General features: G+C 40.9%; 2 protein-coding genes and 1 long non-coding RNA gene across 3 annotated transcripts in view; 2 read left to right on the forward strand and 1 right to left on the reverse strand.

Annotated features, from left to right (window-relative positions):
• Positions 1–3,824, forward strand: part of ACOT12 (acyl-CoA thioesterase 12) — a 60,461-nt gene extending 56,637 nt beyond the window's left edge. Inside the window, exon 16 of the mRNA XM_086697611.1 lies at positions 3,672–3,824. Coding sequence (XP_086553737.1) covers positions 3,672–3,679 — 8 coding nt within the window. The 3' untranslated portion in view covers positions 3,680–3,824. The remainder of the gene's footprint in view (positions 1–3,671) is intronic.
• On the reverse strand, positions 10–8,740 carry ZCCHC9 (zinc finger CCHC-type containing 9). The gene is made up of 6 exons (XM_025924590.2): positions 8,628–8,740; positions 7,084–7,493; positions 6,237–6,387; positions 5,911–6,003; positions 3,420–3,488; positions 10–2,153 (listed from the first exon to the last, which is right to left on the reverse strand). The coding sequence occupies exons 2-6, from the start codon at positions 7,465–7,467 to the stop codon at positions 2,035–2,037; spliced, it is 816 nt and encodes a 271-aa protein (XP_025780375.1). The 5' UTR covers positions 7,468–7,493; positions 8,628–8,740; the 3' UTR covers positions 10–2,034.
• LOC147584310 (uncharacterized) overlaps positions 8,713–23,100 on the forward strand; it is a 44,157-nt gene continuing 29,769 nt past the window's right edge. The window contains exons 1-2 of the long non-coding RNA XR_015248306.1: positions 8,713–8,963; positions 10,556–10,618. This is a non-coding gene — a long non-coding RNA (uncharacterized LOC147584310). The remainder of the gene's footprint in view (positions 8,964–10,555; positions 10,619–23,100) is intronic.

Here is a 23,100-nt window from a genome sequence, read left to right on the forward strand (position 1 = left end):
CAGCCTAGGTCTGGTTGTTAATTAGTTTTATTCCGTGTCAGCAGGTTTTCATTTACATAAACTTTGGACTGTGCTCCAATTTTATGAATTAACACTTACATACATTAAGGGTGAATATGTAGATTTAAATGCCTATACATTTCAGAAGCAGAAAAATTTTTTAGAATATTTTTAGATTTTAAAAAGCAAAAAAATTAGCTATAATGGAGTTACTTAACTAAAATTTTGTATGGTAAAATTTCACACCTCTCCTACAATTGAGACACTTCCAACCTCTGCCTGTCATAGGTCTTTGAGTTTATATTGTTTTGAAAATTACTGCAGTAATGACTTGAGGTATTGGTGGAACATCCAAGTAGGAACTGTAATTGAGGATATTAGGGCCAGATGGATTTAGGAGTCAGCCATAGAAAAGTGAATGATAAGCTAGTAAGAGGTGACATTTCCAAAGGACTGAAGGAAGAGTGATTAATGACCAAGTCTTAGGCGATTCAGTAGAATATTTTTAAAGTGTAATAAAATATCTGATATTTTTCTGATATACTGATATTTCTGATATGCATCTCTCCCCAAGTCTCCTTTCCATCCTAAAGCCTCATTAGAAAGCATGTGACCTTGTCTTCATCACTGTCACAATCCCTAGTGCCTAAGAGAGTACCAGGAATATAGCAGGTACTTGGGAAATATTTAATGCTTGCCTTCCTCACTGGAGACAGGTTTTGACTGGCCAGAGTCCTTGACACCTGATGGGATAGGTGAAATAAATCTGAGTGTGTTTGGGCTAAATGACTAAGGCAGCATTGCTATCCTTTTTCAGCTACAAGACTTGTGTGATTTCTTTTAAATGACACTCCTTTCCTTACATTCTGGGATGCTGAGTTGTATTCTGTCATGTTTACCTCTCACACCAAAAATAAAACAACAGCTCCTATTAAGACTAGAACTGTTGAGCTTTGCAGACATTAAAACAGAGAAAAGTGTTTCTTATTTGGTAAATATTTTGCTTTTGAAGCTACAGTAACTAATCACAGCTGTTTCCTTTAGTTACAAATGTATCCAATCAGGTAAAATTCCAAATGAAACACACAATCCACTAGAGTCATTCCATTACAATATGAGCCCTAGCCTTGTGAAATACATGTATTAAGTATGCATGTATTCATAAAATCCAACAAAGAAGCTAATGGGTCTCTGATTAGCATTCTAACTCTATTATGGTGATACCTGCATCTCACCCAGACTCATCTAAAACACATGAACAAAATGCTATTAAGTGTGATATACAATCTGTTAAGTAACATCATTCTGGTTAAATACCCCAAAATAATTTTGGCTAGAATTTCACTCTTGAAAATCCAGGACAAAGAAGGAGCTGTTGTTAACGTATTCTTCTATGTTACCTCAATAATTTGTGCTTCTTTATGTCAAAACTAAAACAAAAATTAACCAAAATTAATCTCATCTAGAATTCATAAAAAGATTGTGTTCCCAAAGGGATTACCTGGACATAAACAGACAATGGCTAGTTCAATCCAGAATGAGGTATTCAGAAAAATAAGTACATAGCAAATGATTTTTGAATTAAATATTTTAAAAATACAGTATTGTGGCAACTTATAAATTCCTAATATAATAATAAATTGATATATTGAACCAAGAAACAATATAACCAAAACTTCATTTCTAAACGCAAAAGTTATACTTTAAGGGTGGTTTACATTAATGCATAGTTTTTAAGAAAAAGATGATTGTTACAATCAAGTATGTAACCACTTAGTTATACCTAAGTTCTACCTGTTAAAAATATTCTTTTAGAGAATCCAATTTAAAAATCTTATACTTTTCTTCAATGATTTTCTCCAGTGATAGAGGCACTCTTTAATGGACAGCACTCAGGAAACTATCTGACCATATGCACATCGTACTGATGTCTACAACACAGGTCTCCAAGGGAGCTCAGCTCCAGTATGTGAGGTAGGCCCAGTTCAGAGTAGCTCACAATGAGGTGGTAACTAATGATAGTACTAATCATTATCAAAAATTAACAACTTTAGGTATCTTTGTTTTGGGTTTCTGTGGTTCAGGCACATCCAAAATTTCTTCATAGTCTGCACTCATTCCCATTGCCCAGCGACCAACTGTGACCATTCGATCTGTTAAGGAATGAAAGTTAGAATGTAAGAAAAATGGTAATCAAATACATCCACCCAGATTGGTACTAGCTGAGCAAAGGAATTAGTTTTGACATGAATAATCACAAGGAGGGAAGACTCCATCACTAAAGGAGAGTGAGCAATTCTGTAATTGATTATAACACTTGATTTTGGAGTACCACAGGCAATTTCTCATCCCAATTAGGGAAATGCAGCAACTGCTTTGCAATGCAGAAATTGATGAGAAAGCTCTTTCATTCTTTCCCAGAGTTCATCATTATAGAGTCAATGAATTCTAAGAATCTGTAAACAGTAAGACTTATGAAGCATCAGTTTTAAATGCACAAGATTCCACCTGTGAAATTATACAACATCTGCTTGTCAGTCTTGTCATTTGGGAATGGCAATCCTCCCAGGAGGGAGAATTCAAACTCCACTTCCATTATTTCAGTCTCACTGGCTACAATGTAGTGAAGATCGTCTTCTTCTAGACAAGATCATAAACAAGAACTCTTGGTTTTCAAATTTAAGTGTTCGGGTAGGAAGAATGGGCAGACTTATTGGGTAGTACTGTGACTATCTGAAATAAAAAGAAATGTGTTTTTCCTTAAGAAGGACTACTGCTATCCTATCTTGCATTCTTTTGCTCAAGATTATCATCATTCTAATTTAGGTAAACTAATATAATAATGGTCTCCACTTCCCCCCAAATCTGCAATAGGTACAGCAAACATTTATGAAGTTTTTGGTGACGAAGGGTATTTCATTAGGAAGAAAATGTATCTGGCCAGATAGTGTACCTAACACAATTTTAATATTTTTGGCAGTTTTTACAACCAACTCTGAGTCCTTCAGGTATACACAAAGCAAAGCATATATGAGGATGGTAAACATAAAAATATTGAGTTATTTTCATATTTCTGATTTTCTATTAGTGAATCAGTATTTTTCTTTTAGTAACAGAATTGGCTCCATTATTAAATTCATTAGTTGCCAAATATGAATGTTTATGAATACCATGCTTTATAAAATCAAGGTCTTCTAGGACTTAGTGGTCACTTTTTTTTCCTCACCTAATAATACTAGCTAACACTCAGCTAATACTATTGTGTCTACTCCTGACAGAGAAATGATTAAGTCATCACTGTAGTAGGAAACCAGGTTGCCTTAAAATCAGTGGTACCTCAATGAACTCTTCATAAAAAAATTCAAGAAAAACAAAGAATACTAATCCCTTCCCTTCTAATGGAGGCCAAGAGATCTCACCTGAATTCTGACTCTCAGGGCAATCTTTCTTAAAATGTTCCACAGAGCCACAAAGTCTGCAGCAACCACCTATTAAAAGAACAAAGTCACTGAAAATCTCTCATACTTAGGAGGGGTTATAATGTCTCAAAACACTTTTCTTATTTGGTCCTCACAACTTTGTCAGTTGTAAAGGTAGTTGAAAACAGGAACATAGGTAGGTGCCACCATTCCAGTTAGTAAGTCCATCGTCCATTCCTTTTGATCTCACAGAGCACTGAACTGTACCTACCCACCACTTCTCGTACCTGGCCTTCAGGGGAGAAGGAGGAAAGAGAAGAGAGATATAATGGAAGAAGATACGTGTCCTCTGGAGTGTTCGAGAGCCACTGCACACAAGACTAGACCTTAAACCATGATTAGAAAGGCAAAGTGTTGGGGTGCCTGGGTGGCGCAGTCGGTTAAGTGTCCGACTTCAGCCAGGTCACGATCTCGCGGTCCGTGAGTTCGAGCCCCGCGTCGGGCTCTGGGCTGATGGCTCAGAGCCTGGAGCCTGTTTCCGATTCTGTGTCTCCCTCTCTCTCTGCCCCTCCCCCGTTCATGCTCTGTCTCTCTCTGTCCCAAAAAATAAATAAACGTTGAAAAAAAAATTAAAAAAAAAAAAGAAAGGCAAAGTGTTGTGAACTGTTGAACCTGTAGGCAAAAGTTGTGTCCAGATGCATTTTTTGAGGAGGATGTCTGTAATTCTTATCAAATAAATGACCAATAACCTCAAAAAAGGTTAGGACCCACTGCTCATCTGTACAGGTCAGACAGGGGTGAGCAGTTACAAAAGGAATGAAATTAACTTTTGTTTTAGGGCCTTCTGACTGCCAGGCAGCCTCATCCTAATAAAAATGCCTGTCTGCCTACTTTAAGCAACATTCCAGGATTGTGAATTACAACACATATGGTTTCTAAGATTAGCTTAATGGTCAAACACTGTTACTTAATGGTCAAGCATTGTAAGTATGACATGCTTATAATGTTAAGTGACTTATCCAGCAAAATGACCCTACAGGATGTAAATGTGGCTGAATTCTCACTTCTGTGTGATCTGTTTTCTTTGCTGCACTTTTTAAAAATACCTAGTCTTGGGGCGCCTGGGTGGCGCAGTCGGTTAAGCGTCTGACTTCAGCCAGGTCACGATGTCGCGGTCCGTGAGTTTGAGCCCCGCGTCGGGCTCTGGGCTGATGGCTCAGAGCCTGGAACCTGTTTCCGATTCTGTGTCTCCCTCTCTCTCTGTCCCTCCCCCGCTCATGCTCTGTCTCTCTCTGTCCCAAAAATAAATAAACGTTGAAAAAAAAATTAAAAAAAAAAAAAAATAAATAAATAAAAATACCTAGTCATTTTGCGTAACCATCCAAAACCATCTTTGCCCATTACTCATGTCATCTGACCTGTGTCATAAGTTCAAAACTGAGAGGCACCTTTGGGCATTTTCCAGGGTTAGGCTTCCTTACTGTTGTAGATGTCAGTGAAATAGAAGAGGTACTTTTGAACAATATATTTTAATTCTCATAGCTCTTTGAGGTAAATACCATAGTTCATCATATCTAATACACTATTGATTATAATTATTTTACATACCTCTCAGGAAAAAAAGTCTGCCAATTACATGTCACTCACCAATGGTAAGATACATTCTGAGTACAGGGACATGAAAATGTGAAATAATGTTCATCTTAGAGTCCATGAGATACAGTTTGTCATCTCCATTTTACAGGCGAGGGAGGAAATTGAGATGAGAGAAATTAAATGACTCAGCCAGAGTCCCACAACTAGTGAGTGGTGGTACTAGAGCTGTAACTGGTCAGCTTGATTCCAAAAGCTGTGCCTTTTCACTGGACTTGTCCCATGGAACCCAGGACATGACACACAAGAGATGTCTAGAATCTGATGGTACCAGCTATCACATGAGCACATTATTCACATTACCAGAAAATTTCCTCCTTAAAGCTTTAGAGATCATAGACTTTATTCAGGGACCTTAATATGTTAGCTGAGCTACAGACAAGAAAGTTACAGGATCCCATGCTAGACAACTGACCAAGGAAAACACTCAGAAATAAAAATTACTACAAATATTGAAGAATGTGTACCAGCCCATCTATCCAAAATGGTATGCTAGCCTGTGATTAAATTCACAACACTATTTTTTAAATCTTATATTAGCTTGAGATATAATCCCTTTACTTCTGTTATGTTTAAAAGTAGATATTTATAACCTACTCCCACAAATGATGCTGAAAGCACAATGCTTGAAATACACACTTTAGTTATTTCTGATTTGATTAATACATCCTCATATTACACATCAACTCCAGTACAAAGAATAGTTTGATAAAAATTAAAATTCTCAAGGTTTTGTTATTTGTTCAAGAACTTATTCAAGAACTGATTGAGTACAAATTAAATCACAACTCTACATGGTAACTCACCTTTTCTGACATATAAGGTTAACAGTACTCACCATCAGCATAAAGTCCTTTGGGATTATCAGGACAAGATCTGGACAGATGTCCCATTTCCCCACAAACAAAACATTTTGCAAAAGGAAATTCACCTGTAAGGATCAACATTTCCTATTAAGTTGGCTAAGTATAGAACAAGTCATGTAATTCATATTATTTTAAATACTCTGAAAACCCCTATTTTTAACACAACTTAGAATTCAGTCTTGATTTCAAAATATTAAGTGGCATACTCATGATAAATTCTGTCCAGAAAAAAAACCCAGTTGGTTACGTATTGGCCACTTCTGACATTAACCAAATCAAAAACCGATAGAAAACGTACCAAGAGCTGGGTCTACTTTGGCTTTGCACTTGGTTATTTCATGCTCTGTGGACCCACACCGGTAACATATTCCAGTGCCCATATCCTGATTCTCAAGGGCAGCTGGGCAATCTGCAATTCCATGGCCAGGTTTTCTACAATGGAAACATACCTGAGAAAACAAAATATGAGTTTCCATGTTGCAAATCTACAGTGGCTTTATCAATGCTTGTTATAAAAAATATCTTTAAAACATTTGTCATTTGTGGGGCACCAGGGTGGCTCAGAAGGTTGTGTGTCTGCCTCTTGATTTTGGCTCAGGTCATGATTTCTCAGTTCATGAGACTGAGCCCTGTGTAGGGCTCCGCTATAATAGCAAGGAGCCTGCTTGGGATTCTCTCTCCTCTCTCTGCCCCTCTCCCGCCTCACATTCTCTCTCTCAAAATAAATAAATAAACATTAAGAAAAAAAAAAAAGGGGGCGCCTGGGTGGATCAGTCAGTTAAGCGTCCAACTCTTGATTTTGGCTCAGGTCATCATCTCATGATTCATGGGACTGAACCCTGGTCAGGCTCTGTGCTAACAGTGCAAAACCTGCTTGGGATTCTCTCTCCTCTCTCTCTCTCCTCTGTCCCTGTCCCCTTGAGCACGTGCACATGCTTTCTCTTAAACTTAAAAAAAGATGCTTTACAAATCTAGTACACAAGAGCAATCATACTCTGGCATATATATATATATATATATATATATATATATATATATATACACACACACACACATACACACACATACGTGTGTGTGTGTGTGAATGTATGAATAATAGTTTTGACTTACATAAAGTAACCGTTTGGTGGAAGCAATGATCTTACCATTGCATTTTTCTTTGCTGCTTGTCTTTTTAGTCTTCTTCCTTCCCGGCGACTATCTTTCTTTAAAGCAACTGCAATTTCTTCCCTTACCTCCTGACTGTCTGTTGCTATCCTCTCTCCATTATGAACCATCTGTGGGTTTTGCCTTAAGTATTCCAGGAATCCATTTACATCTTCATTTAAGTACTCCTTTTTCTTTTTGTTCTTTTTGTGTTTTGCTTGAGGCGTATCATTTTTAGCAGAGAGCCTATTGGCTTCAAGTTGTTTACTCTTTGGTAGGTTTTGGCCTTCTCCCTCAAGGGACCCCTTCTTCATGTCCTCCCATGATGTTGCAGCCAAAGGTCTCTTGCTACGTGTGGTAGTAACTCGTGCCCACCTGGTCATGATTTCATCAAAGTTACCTTATCAAACTTTAAGACAAGCATGGCTGGTTAATAACCATTTTAAAAAAACCCCACTAAATATACATAGTGTATCACATTATGCCTATATGTTGACGCTTTAATTATTAAAACTTTTTACTTCGTGTATATTTAATTCTGTAACATGCTGCATTAATTCTGTAACATATCCCATAGATATGCCTATGAAGTAAATCTAGCCCTTACCAGAGAAGCTACCACATCAGATAAAGAAACACAGGTATATAAATGCTTAAAACTGCAAAACAATTCAAGAAAAAAATTACTTTGTAAAATATTATGTATCACATAGTAATAGAAGTGAATGAAGTTACTCTTCCCAATTCTGAAGGTTTCCTGGCTGTTTCCCCTCTGTAAGTCCCAGGTCTACTTTCTCCCCATCATATTGTTTAGTCTGTCAGTTCAAAGCAATCAATTTGCATAGCAAATTAAGTATACAGAAATCCTGTCCTTGATGCAAAGTTTGTCATTACAAGTCTTCCCAATAGACTGACAAGTAAGTGTTTGCGGTCACGTGATAATGCTGGTCTTCTAATTAGAGAATAAACTGCTTCCAGCCCAGCGGTTTCAAATCATTTTCAATTAAGCCGCGCCCCTTTTAGAGAGGCACCCCGTGTACCAACCAGAGTTAAAACTTCAGCTCTCGTCCTCAGTAACATCCGCAACACAAGCCGAAGGGTGGAATCAGTGAATAGGTGAGACGTTGCACGCTACTCTACATGCCACGCGCGCACACTCATCATTGCAGAGCCTGCGACTATCACAGTAGGGGCTGGAGCTATTCAGGAGGTGGACTAGCATCACCCTGAGTACCCGTGAAGGGGGAAGCTTTAGGTATGAAGGCTGAGGCGGCGGGACCCACTCCCACGGCGGGGGCCCCAGTGGGGCTAGACGCGCCAGCTCAGGCAGTGAGCACCCCACAGCTGAGGCCGACCCCTGCGCCCGCGCCCTCAGCGGGCCGCGCAGCTTGGCATTCCAAACCCATCTGGCGCTGAGGGCTGTTGGGGGCCTAGCAGTCAGTCGCTGTGCCTTCCCATCACGTCCCTGGGAACGAACGGGAGGACTCCACGGCATCTGGCGGTCCCGGGGTCCTATCTCGCTCAGCCGTGCACAAATTCTTACCGCGCATGAATCCTCCAGGACAGCCGAGTTAGCGAACCAGAGAAGTCTGTCCCCCTGCGACCGAGTCGGCACTGGGGACCGGAAATACGTTGTCGCTGAGAGCGCGTCACTTCCGGCGGGCCAAGCTGGTCCTGAAGGCGGGTGCTAGGGTCTCTTCCCGGGCGGGTAAATGAATGTGAGTAAATATTTGTGGAGGGTCTAGCGTTTGAAAGGTGCAGCGCTGCCCAACGAGGACACAGAGATGAAGTGTGTCTGGAACCCACAACTAGTTGGAAGAGATGCACGGCAGGATTGGGGGGAGGCGGTGGAAAACACTGGGAAGACTTCCTTGAGAAGGTGACCTTTGAACTGTACTTTGAAAAGCAAAAATCTGGTGAAATTTGGGGCGGGAGTGAGTTAAGGGCTTTCCAGGCAGATGTAAGGTAAAGTCTTAGCATAGTGGTAGTGGGTCACTGTGATAGAAATACAAAAGAGACGTTTAGGGCCCTAGTTGGTGGAAGTCGGTGACTAATTGTCCTGCCACTGCTAGTTCAGTGGAAATAATTCTAGTTTGTAGTCAGACAAGTTCTCTTTAAGAGGAAAACCCTAGCCTTTTAATTCATTGTCTCAACAACCTCTCCCAAACAGCTACCACCACAAGTTGTACTTTGTGGGAAAAATGGCATTATTACACCCACTCAGTTCACTAGGTCTGCCACTTTGATGCCCAGCATCGTGATCAATCCATTTTACCCCTTAAGTATCTGTCCACTTTATCTCAACTGCCACTGACTTTGTGCCAGGCTTCATCTCATCTCACCTGGATTACTGGTAGCTGGTCTGGGCATCCACTTTTTTCACCACTTGGAATCCCTTTCCATGCCTTAGCCAAGTGAACTTTTAAAGATGTAAATCAGATTGTTATTCTTCTGCTTTATATCCTTTAATAGTTTCCTGTTGTTCTTAAGATGAACTCCAACCTTAACTTGGTATTAAATCCTTGACTACTTCTCTATCCTCAGCCTGCGCAATTTCCTCTTCTTTGACCAGTTTCTCAGTTTCTCAAATGCTGCATGTACCTTGCTATCTCCAGGCCTTTACATATGCTGCTCTCTTTGTATGGTGCTTCTTTTCTTCTAGTTAAGTATTTCACCTTCAGGGCTTTACACATTAGATTCTTAAGTAAGCTTTCCTGTACCCCTCCCTGCTCCCCGCCCCCCCCCCCCCATTAGACCATTAGACCAATCCCCTATTGTAAGCTCATGGCAATCTTTGTTTACAGTGCTTCAAATTAGTAATTACATAATTAATTGTGAATAAGTTGTTTATTGTCTTCCCACTGCCTAGTATATATAGTTGGTGCTCAGTACGTTTTTGTTAACTAAGTGAAGAGTAAGTACGTTTCAATGCTTGTTACAGCAAAGTCGAAAGTGACCTGGTTTTCTTTAGGAGGAAAGATTAAAGTCAATGTTGTAGGGATACTAGGATTTGGTATGGTGAATATCAGAAATATCCTAGGTCTTACAGTGGGGGAAGTTTTAAAAGGTAAAAAATTCCTCCAGCTCTTGAAGAGAGGGAGCTTCCTAAAAGTTGTATGATCATCCTCTTCATACCATGTTCTCAACCAGCTGGCTTCAAGGTCTAAGCACCAACCTAGGGACATTTCATAAAGAGGTTTTCTTTTGTAGAAGCCAGGTACTTGCATGTAATGTACACCACTAGAGGGTGCATTCAACTAAAACTTGTCTTTTTAGTATTATGTTGAATTTTAAACTTGAAAATTATTCATTTCCTGGCAGTGAAAGAACATGATCTCAAATTGTTTTTGTGGAAATACACCAAGTGAAGATTAGTAATTAAGGAAATAGGTCATAGAAATGCTGTGGGGTTCAGAAGAAAATATTACTGTCAATACTAATAATAGCTAACTTTCATTGAACATTTTATAGGTACCTAGCACTGTGTGCTGAATGCTTTACAATCATTGCTTCCTTCACCCAGTATCCTGAGAGGTAGGTACTATTCTCCATTTTTACAATGAAGAAACAAGCTCATAAAGATGAAGTAACTCACCCAATGTCACACATCTAGTAAGAGGTAGAGTCAGGACTTGAACCAAGATCCCTGTTCAAAAGTGTGAGCTTCCCTACATTGCAGTACTGCAGGGGATTGCCTGCCTGCCTGCTTGACCCACTTTAAAACAGACTTAAGTTATCCGTGCCCATATAATACTTTATTTTCTTAGGATGTATTCACTTTTAGAGTGGAAGGTATTATCTTTTTATTAAGTCTTATCTATTCAGATATTATTGAAATACTACAAATATGCTATTTTCATAACACTATCATCCACAGGGTAAATGTTAAGTGAGGTGCTAAAGTTTTGGTTATGAAGTGCTGAAGTACCTCATTTTTAGAAAATTGTGAAGTGTATTATGCATACAGAAAGCAATATAAAACATCTGAAGTAATTACAAAACACAAGTTCATGTAAACACTACCCAGCTTAAGAAGCTGACCATTGCCAGATTATCTTAATGTAATTTTTTACATGGGCAACACATTTTTATGTTTCAAACAAAATAGTTATGATGATATAAGATTTCTATAAACCAACTCTCATCCTGATAACTAGAAATTCTGGGAAGAATATAAAATTCACTGTGTGAGGATCCTGAAGAGTAAATAAAAGCAGACCCTTGTGGAGGGGAGTCAAACTTTGAAGAAGCAACTAGCACATGGGTTAGCGTGTGTGTGTGTGTGTTTGCCCTGAAAATGGGCCACCGTCAAAAAGTGCGTGAGCAGTTAAAACTATAACAGAAAGCCTGCTGGGCGCCTGGCTGGCTCAGTTAAGTGTCTGACTTCAGCTCAGGTCATGGTCCCATGGCTCCTGAGTTCGATCCTCGTGTCGGGCTCTGTGGGGACAGCTCAGAGCCTGGTGCCTACTTCAGATTCTGTGTCTTCTCCTCTCTCTGCCCCAACCCCGCTCATGCTCTGTCTCTCTCTCAAAAATGAATACATGTTAAAAATTTTTTAAAAAATTTTAAGAAAGCCTGCCATCATTTTTCTGGCTGCAGGAACCAGAGAAAAAAGGCAATTAACAGCCATACCAGGATAGTGAGGGGGAATTTTGAAAGGGAGAGAGCCATAAAAAGGATGCTTCTACTTCTATACATGAAGTGTTGAGCTAGGCCCTGACTCCACATGCACAAGACAAACTCAGAGGCTTAAAGAAATGAACTGAGATTTGAATGGCCACTCAGAAAAAATGAGACAAAGCCCGTAATGCCAGTCTAAACAAGTTAATTGCATTCTTAAATGTTTTTTTCATGAGGAGTAAACCAATTCAGAGTATATACAAAATAACATCCACAATGTCCAGGATAAAAATGCAGAATGTAAACTTAGCATTGGTTCAGTGATACTTTGAATTCTGGTCTTCCAGAATTTGCCTGCTACTACTTATTTTTTAAGTCTTCAAATAGCTGATCTATGCTTTATAGATGGATTCAGTGGGCGACACAGGGTGGAGTATGCTGAATTCATCTTACCTGAAATTGGAACCGCTCCCATTAGAATTTTGAAGCTTCACTCTTTTTTTTTTTTTTTTTTTTTTTTAATTTTTTGATGTTTATTTATTTTTGAGAGAGACACAGCTTGAGCGGGGTGGGGGGGGGGCGGGGAGGGGCAGAGAAAGAGGGAGACACAGAATCTGAAGCAGGCTCCAGGCTCTGAGCTGTCAGCACAGAGCCCGACGCAGGGCTTGAACCCATGGACTGTGAGATCATGACCTGAGCCAAAGTTGGATGCTCAACTGACTGAGCCACCCAGGCGCCCCTTGAAGCTTCACTCTTGATTAGATTGTCTCAGAGTGAGAGGTGCTTGGATAAGCCTAGATGCTGCAGAACTAGGAGTGTCTAAGGCCCAGCCTCAGGGACCTGGCCCTCTGAGTCTCAAACCAGTGTGAGCAGCTTCAAAACAAGCTGTTTGGGGTAACTGGGTGGCTCATTCGGTTAAATGTCTGACTCTTGATCTCAGCACAGGTCATGATCTCACAGTTCATGGGTTTGGGTCCCACATTGGGCCCCACTGACAGCGTCAAGCCTGCTTGGGATTCTCTCTCTCTCTCTCTCTCTCTCTCTCTCTCTCTCTCTCAAAATAAATAAATGTAAAAAACAAGCTGTTTAACTGTAATTTGGAATGGAAGATAGTGAATCTAGAAAGGATGGGTGGGACCAGATTTTGTCAATTGAAGTGTTTTTTTAATGCTAAATCAAAGTGTTTGCATTTTGGGGCACCTGGGTGGCTCAGTCAGTTAAGTATGCGACTTTGGCTCAGGTCATGATCTATCTCAAGGTTCAGGAGTTCAAGCTTCGCATCAGGCTCTGTGCTGACAGCTCAGAGCCTGGAGCCTGCTTCTGGATTCTTTCTTTCCCTCTCTCTCTGCCCCTCCCCAACTTGTGCTCTCTCTGTCTCTCTCTCAAAAATAAACAAACATTAAAAAAAAACAAAAAACAAAATGTTTGCATTTTATCCTTGACAGCTTAAGCAATGAAGAACTATACATATTTTTTTAGATTATACAGTGCGTCTCCTAAGATAGATGTAGAGAAGAGGGCTACGTACAGTACAAACGTGTACCCAGTGCAGTGTTCAGAACACTGACACCTGCTGAACTTCTTTGGACTCTATAGAAAAATACATTTAGAGAGAGAGAGGAAAATAATTAATGACCCTACTGTTGGAAATAAAAAAGAGGTCCAGACCAGTGACATTCTAACAGCTGCTTTCTTCAAAATCTGTCAATCATTTAAGCTGCTTTAGAACCCTTACAATAAGGCTAATGGGTAAAGAAATTGAGTTCCTTTTTTCTTCTTTCAGCATTTTACAAATGCTCTTTAATGAATATGCTTTACATTTAGAATTATTTTTTTAGGTTTTTATGTTTTATTTTTATTTTTTTTAATATATGAAATTTATTGTCAAATTGGTTTCCATTTTGAGCAATTTTGGGATGAGCAACACCCAGTGCTCATCCCAAAAGATGTCCTCTTCATTACCCATCACCCACCCTCCCTCCCTTCCACCCCCCATCAACCCTCAGTTTGTTCTCAGTTTTAAAGAGTCTCTTATGCTTTGGCTCTCTCCCACTCCCTCTTTTTTTTTTTTTTTTTCCTTCCCCTCCCCCATGGTCTTCTGTTAAGTTTCTCGGGATCCACATGAGAGTGAAAACATATGGTATCTGTCTTTCTCTCTGTGACTTATTACACTTAGCAGAACACTCAAGTTCCATCCACATTGCTACAAAGGGCCATATTTCATTCTTTCTCATTGCCACGTAGTACTCCATTGTGTATATAAACCACAATTTCTTTATCCATTCATCAGTTAATGGACATTTAGGCTCTTTCCACAATTTGGCTATTGTTGAGAGTGCTGCTATAAACACTGGGGTACAAGTGCCCCTATGCATCAGTACTCCTGTATCCCTTGGGTAAATTCTAGCAATGCTATTGCTGGGTCATAGGGTAGGTCTATTTTTAATTTTTTGAGGAACCTCCACACTGTTTTCCAGAGCAGCTGTACCAGTTTGCATTCCCACCAACAGTGCAAGAGGTTTCCCATTTCTCCACATCCTCTCCAGCATCTATAGTCTCCTGATTTGTTCATTTTGGCCACTCTGACTGGCGTGACGTGGTATCTGAGTGTGGTTTTGATTTGTATTTCCCTGATGAGGAGCGATGTTGAGCATCTTTTCATGTGCCTGTTGGCCATCCGGATGTCTTCTTTAGAGAAGTGTCTATTCATGTTTTCTGCCCATTTCTTCACTGGATTATTTGTTTTTTGGGTGTGGAGTTTGGTGAGCTCTTTATCGATTTTGGATACTAGCCCTTTGTCCTATATGTCATTTGCAAATATCTTTTCCCATTCCGTTGGTTGCCTTTAAGTTTTGTTGATTGTTTCCTTTGCTGTGCAGAAGCTTTTTATCTTCATGAGGTCCCAATAGTTCATTTTTGCTTTTAATTCCCTTGCCTTTGGGGATGTATCAAGTAAGAAATTGCTGCGGCTGAGGTCAGAGAGGTCTTTCCCTGCTTTCTCCTCTAGGGTTTTGATGGTTTCCTGTCTCACATTCAGGTCCTTTATCCATTTTGAGTTTATTTTTGGGAATGGTGTGAGAAAGTGGTCTAGTTTCAACCTTCTGCATGTTGCTGTCCAGTTCTCCCAGCACCATTTGTTAAAGAGACTCTTTTTTCCATTGGATATTCTTTACTGCTTTGTCAAAGATTAGCTGGCCATACTTTTGTGGTCTAGTTCTGGGGTTTCTATTCTATTCCATTGGTCTATGTGTCTGTTTTTGTGCCAATACCATGCTGTCTTGATGATGACAGCTTTGTAGTAGAGGCTAAAGTCTGGGATTGTGATACCTCCTGCTTTGGTCTTCTTCTTCAAAATTACTTTGGCTATTGGGGGCCTTTTGTGGTTCCATATGAATTTTAGGATTGCTTGTTCTAGCTTCGAGAAGAATGCTGGTGCAATTTTGATTGGGATTGCATTGAATGTGTAGATAACTTTGGGTAGTATTGACATTTTAACAATATTCTTCCAATCCATGAGCATGGAGTGTTTTTCCATTTCTTTATATCTTCTTCAGTTTCCTTCATAAGCTTTCTATAGTTTTCAGCATACAGATCTTGTACATCTTTAGTTAGATTTATTCCTAGCTATTTTATGCTTCTTGGTGCAATTGTGAATGGGATCAGTTTCTTTATTTGTCTTTCTGTTGCTTCATTATTAGTGTATAAGAATGCAACTGATTTCTGTACATTGATTTTGTATCCTGCAACTTTGCTGAAGTCATGTATCAGTTCTAGCAGACTTTTGGTGGAGTCTGTCGGGTTTTCCACGTATAATATCATGTCATCTGCAAAAAGTGGAAGCTTGACTTCATCTTTGCCAATTTTGATGCCTTTGATTTCCTTTTGTTGTCTGATTGCTGATGCTAGCACTTCCAACACTATGTTAACAGCAGTGACAGTGGACATCCCTGTTGGGTTCCTTATCTCAGGGGGAAAGCTCTCAGTTTTTCCCCATTGAGGATGATATTAGCTGTGGGCTTTTCATAAATGGCTTTTATGATGTTTAAGTATGTTCCTTCTATCCCGACTTTCTCGAGGGTTTTTATTACAAAAGGACGCTGGATTTTGTCAAATGGTTTTTCTGCATCGATTGATAGGATCATATGGTCCTTATCTTTTCTTTTATTAATGTGATGTATCACGTTGATTGATTTGTGAATGTTGAACCAGCCCTGCATCCCAGGAATGAATCCCACTTGATCATGGTGCATAATTCTTTTTATAAGCTGCTGAATTTGATTTGCTAGTATCTTATTGAGAATGTTTGCATCCATATTTATCAGGGATATTGGCCTGTAGTTCTCTTTTTTTGCTGGGTCTCTTCTGGTTTAGGAATCAAAGTAATACTGGCTTCATAGAATGAGTCTGGAAGTTTTCCTTCCCTTTCTATTTTTTGGAATAGCTTGAGAAGGATCGGTATTATCTCTGCTTTAAATGTCTGGTAGAATTCCCCAGGGAAGCCATCTAGTCCTGGACTCTTATTTGTTGGGAGATTTTTGATAACTGCTTCAATTTCTTCACTGGTTATGGGTCTGTTCAACCTTTCTATTTCCTCCTGCTTGAGTTTTGGAAGTGTGTGGGTGTTAAGGAATTTGTCCATTTCTTCCAGGTTGTCCAGTTTGTTGGCATATCATTTTTCATAGTATTCCCTGATAATTGCTTGTGTTTCTGAGGGATTGGTTGTAATAATTCCATTTTAATTCATGATTTTATCTATTTGGGTCACCTCCCTTTTCTTTTTGAGAAGCCTGGCTAGAGGTTTATCAATTTTGTTTATTTTTTCAAAAAACCAACTCTTGGTTTCGTTAATCTGCTCTACAGTTTTTTTAGATTCTATATTGTTCGTTTCTGCTCTGATCTTTATTATTTCTCTTCTTCTGCTGGGTTTGGGGTGTCTTTGCTGTTCTGCTTCTGTTTCCTTTAGGTGTGCTGTTAGATTTTGTATTTGGGATTTTTCTGGTTTCTTGAGATAGGCCTGGATTGCAATGTATTTTCCTCTCAGGACTGCCTTCGCTGCATCCCAAAGTGTTTGGATTGTTGTATTTTCATTTTCCTTTGTTTCCATATCTTTTTAAATTTCTTCTCTAATTGCCTGGTTGACCCACTCATTCTTTAGTAGGGTGTTCTTTAACCTCCATGCTTTTGGAGGTTTTCCAGACTTTTTCCTGTGGTTGATTTCAAGCTTCATAGCATTGTGGTCTGAAAGTATGCATGGTATGATCTCAGTTCTTGTATACTTATGAAGGTTCTCAAGTTCTTGTATACTTGATCTATCTTGGAGAAGGTTCCATGTGCACTCGAGAGGAAAGTATATCGTGTTGCTTTGGGATGCAGAGTTCTAAATATATCTGTCAAGTCCATCTGATCCAATGTATCATTCAGAAGAGAGATCAGTCACGAGTCTTATAGGTCTCCCTTTATATGTTAGGGCACGTTTATCCCTCGCTGCTTTCAGAATTTTCTCTTTATCCTTCTATTTTGCCAGTTTCACCATGATATGTCGTGCAGAAGATCAATTCAAGTTACGTCTGAAGGGGGTTCTCTGTGCGTCTTGGATTTCAATGCCTTTTTCCTTCCCCAGATCAGGGAAGTTCTCAGCTATGATTTCTTCAAGTACACATTAAGCACATTTTCCTCTCTCTTCCTCCTTTGGAATACCAATTATGTGTATATTATTTCTCTTTAGTGCATCACTTAGTTCTCTAATTTTCCCCTCATACTCCTGGATTTTTTTATCTCTCTTTTTCTCAGCTTCCTCTTTTTCCATAATTTTATTTTCTAGTTCACCTATTCTCTCCTCTGCCTCTTCAATCCGAGCCGTGGTCATTTCCATTTTATTTTCCATCTCGTTTATAGCGTTTTTTAGCTCCTCCTGACTATTCCTTAGTCCCTTGATCTCTGTAGCAATAGTTTCTCTGCTGTCCTCTATACTGTTTTCAAGCCCAGCAATTAATTTTATGACTATTATTCTAAATTCACTTTCTGTTATATTATTTAAATCCTTTTTGATCAGTTCGTTAGCTGTTGTTATTTCCTGGAGATTCTTTTGCGGGGTTTCTTCCGTTTGGTCATTTTGGATAGTCCCTAGTGTGGTGCGGACCTGCAGGGCACTTCCCCTGTGCTGTGTCTTGTATAACTGGAGTTGGTGGACAGGGCCGCAGTCAGACCTGATGTCTGCCTCCTGCCCACCGCTGGGGCCACAGTCAGACTGGTGTGTACCTTCTCTTCCCCTCTCCTAGGGGTGGGATTCACTGTGGGGTGGCGTGGCCCGTAGGGCTACTTTGCACACTGCCAGGCTTGTGATGCTGGGGATCTGGCGTCTTAGCTGGGGTGGATAGGCAAGGTGCACAGGGGCGGGAGGGGCAGGCTTAGCTCGCTTCTCTTTCGGTGATCCACTTCAGGAGGGGCCCTGTGCAGCGGGAGGGAGTCAGACCCGCCGCCAGAGTGGTGGCTCCGCAAAAGCACTGCGTTGGGTGTTTGCGAGGAGCAAGCAAGTTCCCTGACAGGAACTGGTTCCCTTTGATTTTGGCTGGGGGTTACGCGAGGGAGATGGTGCTGGCGAGCGCCTTTGTTCCCCACCAAACTGAGCTCTGTCATCCCGGGGCTCAGCAACTCTCCCCCCCCGTTGTCCTCCAGCCTTCCCGCTCTCCAAGCAGAGCTGTTAACTTATGACCTCCCAGATGCTAAGTCCTGCTTGCTGTCGGAACACACTCTGTCTGGCCCCTCCGCTTTTGCAAGCCAGACTCGGGGGCTCTCCTTGGCCGGCAGGCGGCCCCTCCGCCCCGGCTCCCTCCCGCCAGTCCGTGTAACATGCACCGCTTCTCCGCCCTTCCTACCATCTTCCGTGGGCCTCTGGTCTGCGCTTGGCTCCGGAGACTCCATTCTGCTACTCTTCTGGCGGTTTTCTGGGTTATTTAGGCAGAGGTAGGTGGAATCTAAGTGATCAGCAGGACGCGTGGTGAGCCCAGCGTCCTCCTACGCCACCATCTTCCCTAGATCCTCCAGAGAACTCCCTTCAGACATAAATTGAATCAATCTTCTGCACGACATATCATAGTGAAACTGGCAAAATACAAGAATAAAGAGAAAATTCTGAAAGCAGTGAGGGATAAACGTGCTCTAACATATAAAGGGAGACCGATAAGACTAGTGACCCATCTCTCTACTGAAACTTGGCAGGCCAGAAAGGAATGGCAGGAAATCTTCGTATGATGAACAAAAAAATATACAGCCAAGAATCCTCTATCCAGCAAATCTGTCATTTAGAATAGAAGGAGAGATAAAGGTCTTCCCAAACAAACAAAAACTGAAGGAATTTATCACCACTAAACTGGCCCTACAAGAGGTCCTAAGGGGGATCCTGTGAGACAAAGTACCAGAGATATCGCTACAAGCATGAAACCTACAGACATCATAATGACTCTAAACCCATATCTTTCTATAATAACACTGAATGTAATGGACTAAATGCACCAACCAAAAGACATAGGGTATCAGAATGGATAAAAAAAACAAGACCCATCTATTTGCTGTCTACAAGAGACTCATTTTAGACCTGACGACACTTTCAGATTGAAAGTGAGGGGATGGAGAACTATATATCATGCTACTGGAAGTCAGAAGAAAGCTGGAGTAGCCATACTTATATCAGACAAACTAGACTTTAAATTAAAGGCTGTAACAAGAGATGAAGAAGGGCATTATATAGTAATTACAGGGTCTATCCATCAAGAAGAACTAAGAATTATAAATGTCTATGTGCCGAGTACGGGAGCCCCCAAATATATAAAACAATTACTCACAAACATAAGCAACCTTATTGACAAGAATGTGGTAATTGCAGGGGACTTTAATACCCCACTTACAACAATGGATAGATCATCTAGACACATGGTCAATAAAGAAACAAGGGCCCTGAATGATACATTGGATCAGATGGACTTGACAGATATATTTAGAACTCTGCATCCCAAAGCAACACGATATACTTTCCTCTCGAGTGCACATGGAACCTTCTCCAAGATAGATCAAGTATACAAGAACTTGAGAACCTTCATAAGTATACAAGAACTGAGATCATACCATGCATACTTTCAGACCACAATGCTATGAAGCTTGAAATCAACCACAGGAAAAAGTCTGGAAAACCTCCAAAAGCATGGAGGTTAAAGAACACCCTACTAAAGAATGAGTGGGTCAACCAGGCAATTAGAGAAGAAATTTAAAAAGATATGGAAACAAAGGAAAATGAAAATACAACAATCCAAACACTTTGGGATGCAGCGAAGGCAGTCCTGAGAGGAAAATACATTGCAATCCAGGCCTATCTCAAGAAACCAGAAAAATCCCAAATACAAAATCTAACAGCACACCTAAAGGAAACAGAAGCAGAACAGCAAAGACACCCCAAACCCAGCAGAAGAAGAGAAATAATAAAGATCAGAGCAGAAACGAACAATATAGAATCTAAAAAAACTGTAGAGCAGATTAACGAAACCAAGAGTTGGTTTTTTGAAAAAATAAACAAAATTGATAAACCTCTAGCCAGGCTTCTCAAAAAGAAAAGGGAGGTGACCCAAATAGATAAAATCATGAATTAAAATGGAATTATTACAACCAATCCCTCAGAAACACAAGCAATTATCAGGGAATACTATGAAAAATGATATGCCAACAAACTGGACAACCTGGAAGAAATGGACAAGTTCCTAAATACCCACACACTTCCAAAACTCAAGCAGGAGGAAATAGAAAGGTTGAACAGACCCATAACCAGTGAAGAAATTGAATCAGTTATGAAGGGAGTTCTCTATGCATCTTGGATTGCAATGTCTTTTTCCTTCCCCAGATCAGGGAAGTTCTTAGCTATGATTTCTTCAAGTACACCTTCAGCACTTTTCCCTCTCTCTTCCTCCTTTGGAATACCAATTATGCATAGATTATTTCTCTTTAGTACATCACTTAGTTCCCTAATTTTCTCCTCATACTCCTGGATTTTTTTTATCTCTTTCTCAGCTTCTTCTTTTTCCATAATTTTATCTTGTAGTTCACCTATTGTCTCCTCTGCCTCTTCAATCCGAGCTGTGGTCGTCTCCATTTTATTTTGCAGCTCATTAGTAGCATTTTTAGCTCCTCCTGGCTGTTCCTTAGTCCCTTGATCTCTGTAGCAATAGATTCTCTGCTGTCTTTTATACTGTTTTCAAGCCCAGCGATTAATTTTATGACTATTATTCTAAATTCGCTTTCTGTTATATTGTTTAAATAGTTTTTGATCAGTTCGTTAGCTGTTGTTATTTCCTGGAGGTTTTTTTGAGGGGACTTCTTCCGTTTTGTCATTGTGGATAGTCCCTGGAGTGTTGCGGGACTGCAGGACACTTCCCCTGTGCTGTTTTGAATAACTTGCGTTGGTGGGCAGGGCGGCAGTCAGACCCTATGTCTGCCCCCAGCTCACTGCTGGGGCCACAGTCAGACTGGTGTGTACCTTCTATTCTCCTCTCCTAGGGGTGGGATTCACTGTGGAGGGGCGTGGCCCATCTGGGCTCCTTGCACACTGCCGGGCTTGTGGTGCTGGGGATCTGGCGTACTAGCTGGGGTGGATCGGAAAGGTGTACAGGGGCGGGATGGGCAGTCTCAGCATGCTTTTCCTTCGGAGATCCGCTTCGGGAGGGGCCCTGCAGCACAGGGAAGGAGTCAGACCCGCTGAAGGGATGGATCCGAAGAAGCACAGTGTTGGGTGTTTGCACGGTGTAAGCAAGTTCCCTAACAGTAACTGGTTCCCTTTGGGATTTTGGCTGGGGGGATGGGCAAGGGAGATGGAGCTGGCGAGCGCCTTTGTTCCCCACCAAGCTGAACTCTGTTGTCCGGGGCTCAACAACTCTCCCTCCCGTTGTCCTGCAGCCTTCCCGCTCTCCGAGCAGAGCTGTTAGCTTATAACCTTCCAGATGTTAAATACTGCTTGCTATCCGAACACACTGCATCCGGCCCCTCTGCTTTTGCAAGCCACATGGGGGGGGGGGGGTCTGCTTTGCTGGCAGGCTGCCCCTCCACCCCGGCTCCCTCCCGCCAGTCCATGTAATGTGCACTGTCTCTCCACCCTTCCTTCCCTCTTCCGTGGGCCTCTCGTCTACGCTTGACTCTGGAGAATCTGTTCTGCTAGCCTTCTGGTGGTTTTCTGGCTTATTTAGGCAGGTGTAGGTGGAACCTAAGTGATCCACAGGACGTGGTGAGCCCAGTGTCCTCCTCCGCCATCTTCCTCCTGATCTTTTTAAGTTTTTAAATTAACTTTGAGAGCACATGCATGAGAGAGAGCATGCACATGAGAGGGGGAGGAGCAGAGAGAGAGGGAGAGAGAATCCCAAGCAGATTCTGCACTCCATGCCACACTACACACAGGGCTCTATCTCATGACTGAGATAGTGACCTGAGCCAAAATCCAGAGTCAGATACCCAATTGAATGATCCACCCAGGCACCCCCTAGAATTTTTACTAAACAGTTTTTTAATACATGAGAATTTTGAGACCACACATGAGAATTTCCAATATATACAGATTTATAGAAATACATACCTTTAAAAAATCTATTCTTGTTTTACAGGTCAGTAAATGAAAGGACAGAGAAGTTAAGTGACTGTCACACTGACAGTTTTATTACCTGACATGCACATGGATATGGCCTTATTTTTTTATTTCTTCAATTGCAGTGTTGGTTTTCTCAGGAAGTTAAAAGCAGTACTGCTTTCTTTCAGAAGTGAGAGTGTCTGGGTGGCTCTAGTCAGTAGAGCGTCCAACTCCATTTCAGCACAGGTCATGATCCTAGGGTCATGGGATTGAGCCCTGCATCAGACTCCACACTGAGCATGGATCCTGCTTAAGATTCTCTCTCTATTCCTCTGCTCCTCTTCCTTGCTTATGCTCTCTCTTAAAAAAAAATGGAAAAAAATTGTATCTAAAGGGTTTAATAAGAGAAACCCATTAATGGAAGTTGCTTGAGGTGGCTAAGCAATAGGGAATAGGAATAATATGACGTTTATATTCTCCCCTGAAAAAGCTTGAATCTTTTCTTTATTCTTTGCTTAAACATGAGTAAGAATAGTATTGGGAAGCTCCTGGGTAGCTCAGTCAGTTAAGCATCCAACTTCGACTCAGGTCATGATCTCACAGTTCATGAGTTCGAGCCCCGCGTTGGGCTCTGTGCTGACGGCTTGAAGCTTGGAGCCAGCTTCACATTCTGTGTCTCCCTCTCTCTCTCTGCCCCTCCCCCACTCACACTCTCTCTCTCAAAAATAAAACATAAAAAATTAAAAAATAAAGAATAACATTGGAAATATTAATCACAAAAGTAACGTGGCGTTCTGAC

The sequence above is a fragment of the Puma concolor genome, chromosome A1, assembly GCF_028749965.1.
Source record: "Puma concolor isolate L17-30 chromosome A1, mPumCon1.1.hap2, whole genome shotgun sequence".
Lineage (NCBI taxonomy): Eukaryota > Metazoa > Chordata > Mammalia > Carnivora > Felidae > Puma > Puma concolor.

Coding starts and splice junctions, on each gene's coding strand:
- ZCCHC9 (XM_025924590.2), bottom strand. CDS start 7,467: ATGACCAGGTGGGCACGAGTTACTACCACACGTAGCAAGAGACCTTTG. Junction 6,004..6,236: donor CAAAGTAGACCCAGCTCTTG/GTACGTTTTCTA, acceptor TGATCCTTACAG/GTGAATTTCCTTTTGCAAAA. Junction 3,489..5,910: donor CAAAGGACTTTATGCTGATG/GTGAGTACTGTT, acceptor TTCTTTTAATAG/GTGGTTGCTGCAGACTTTGT.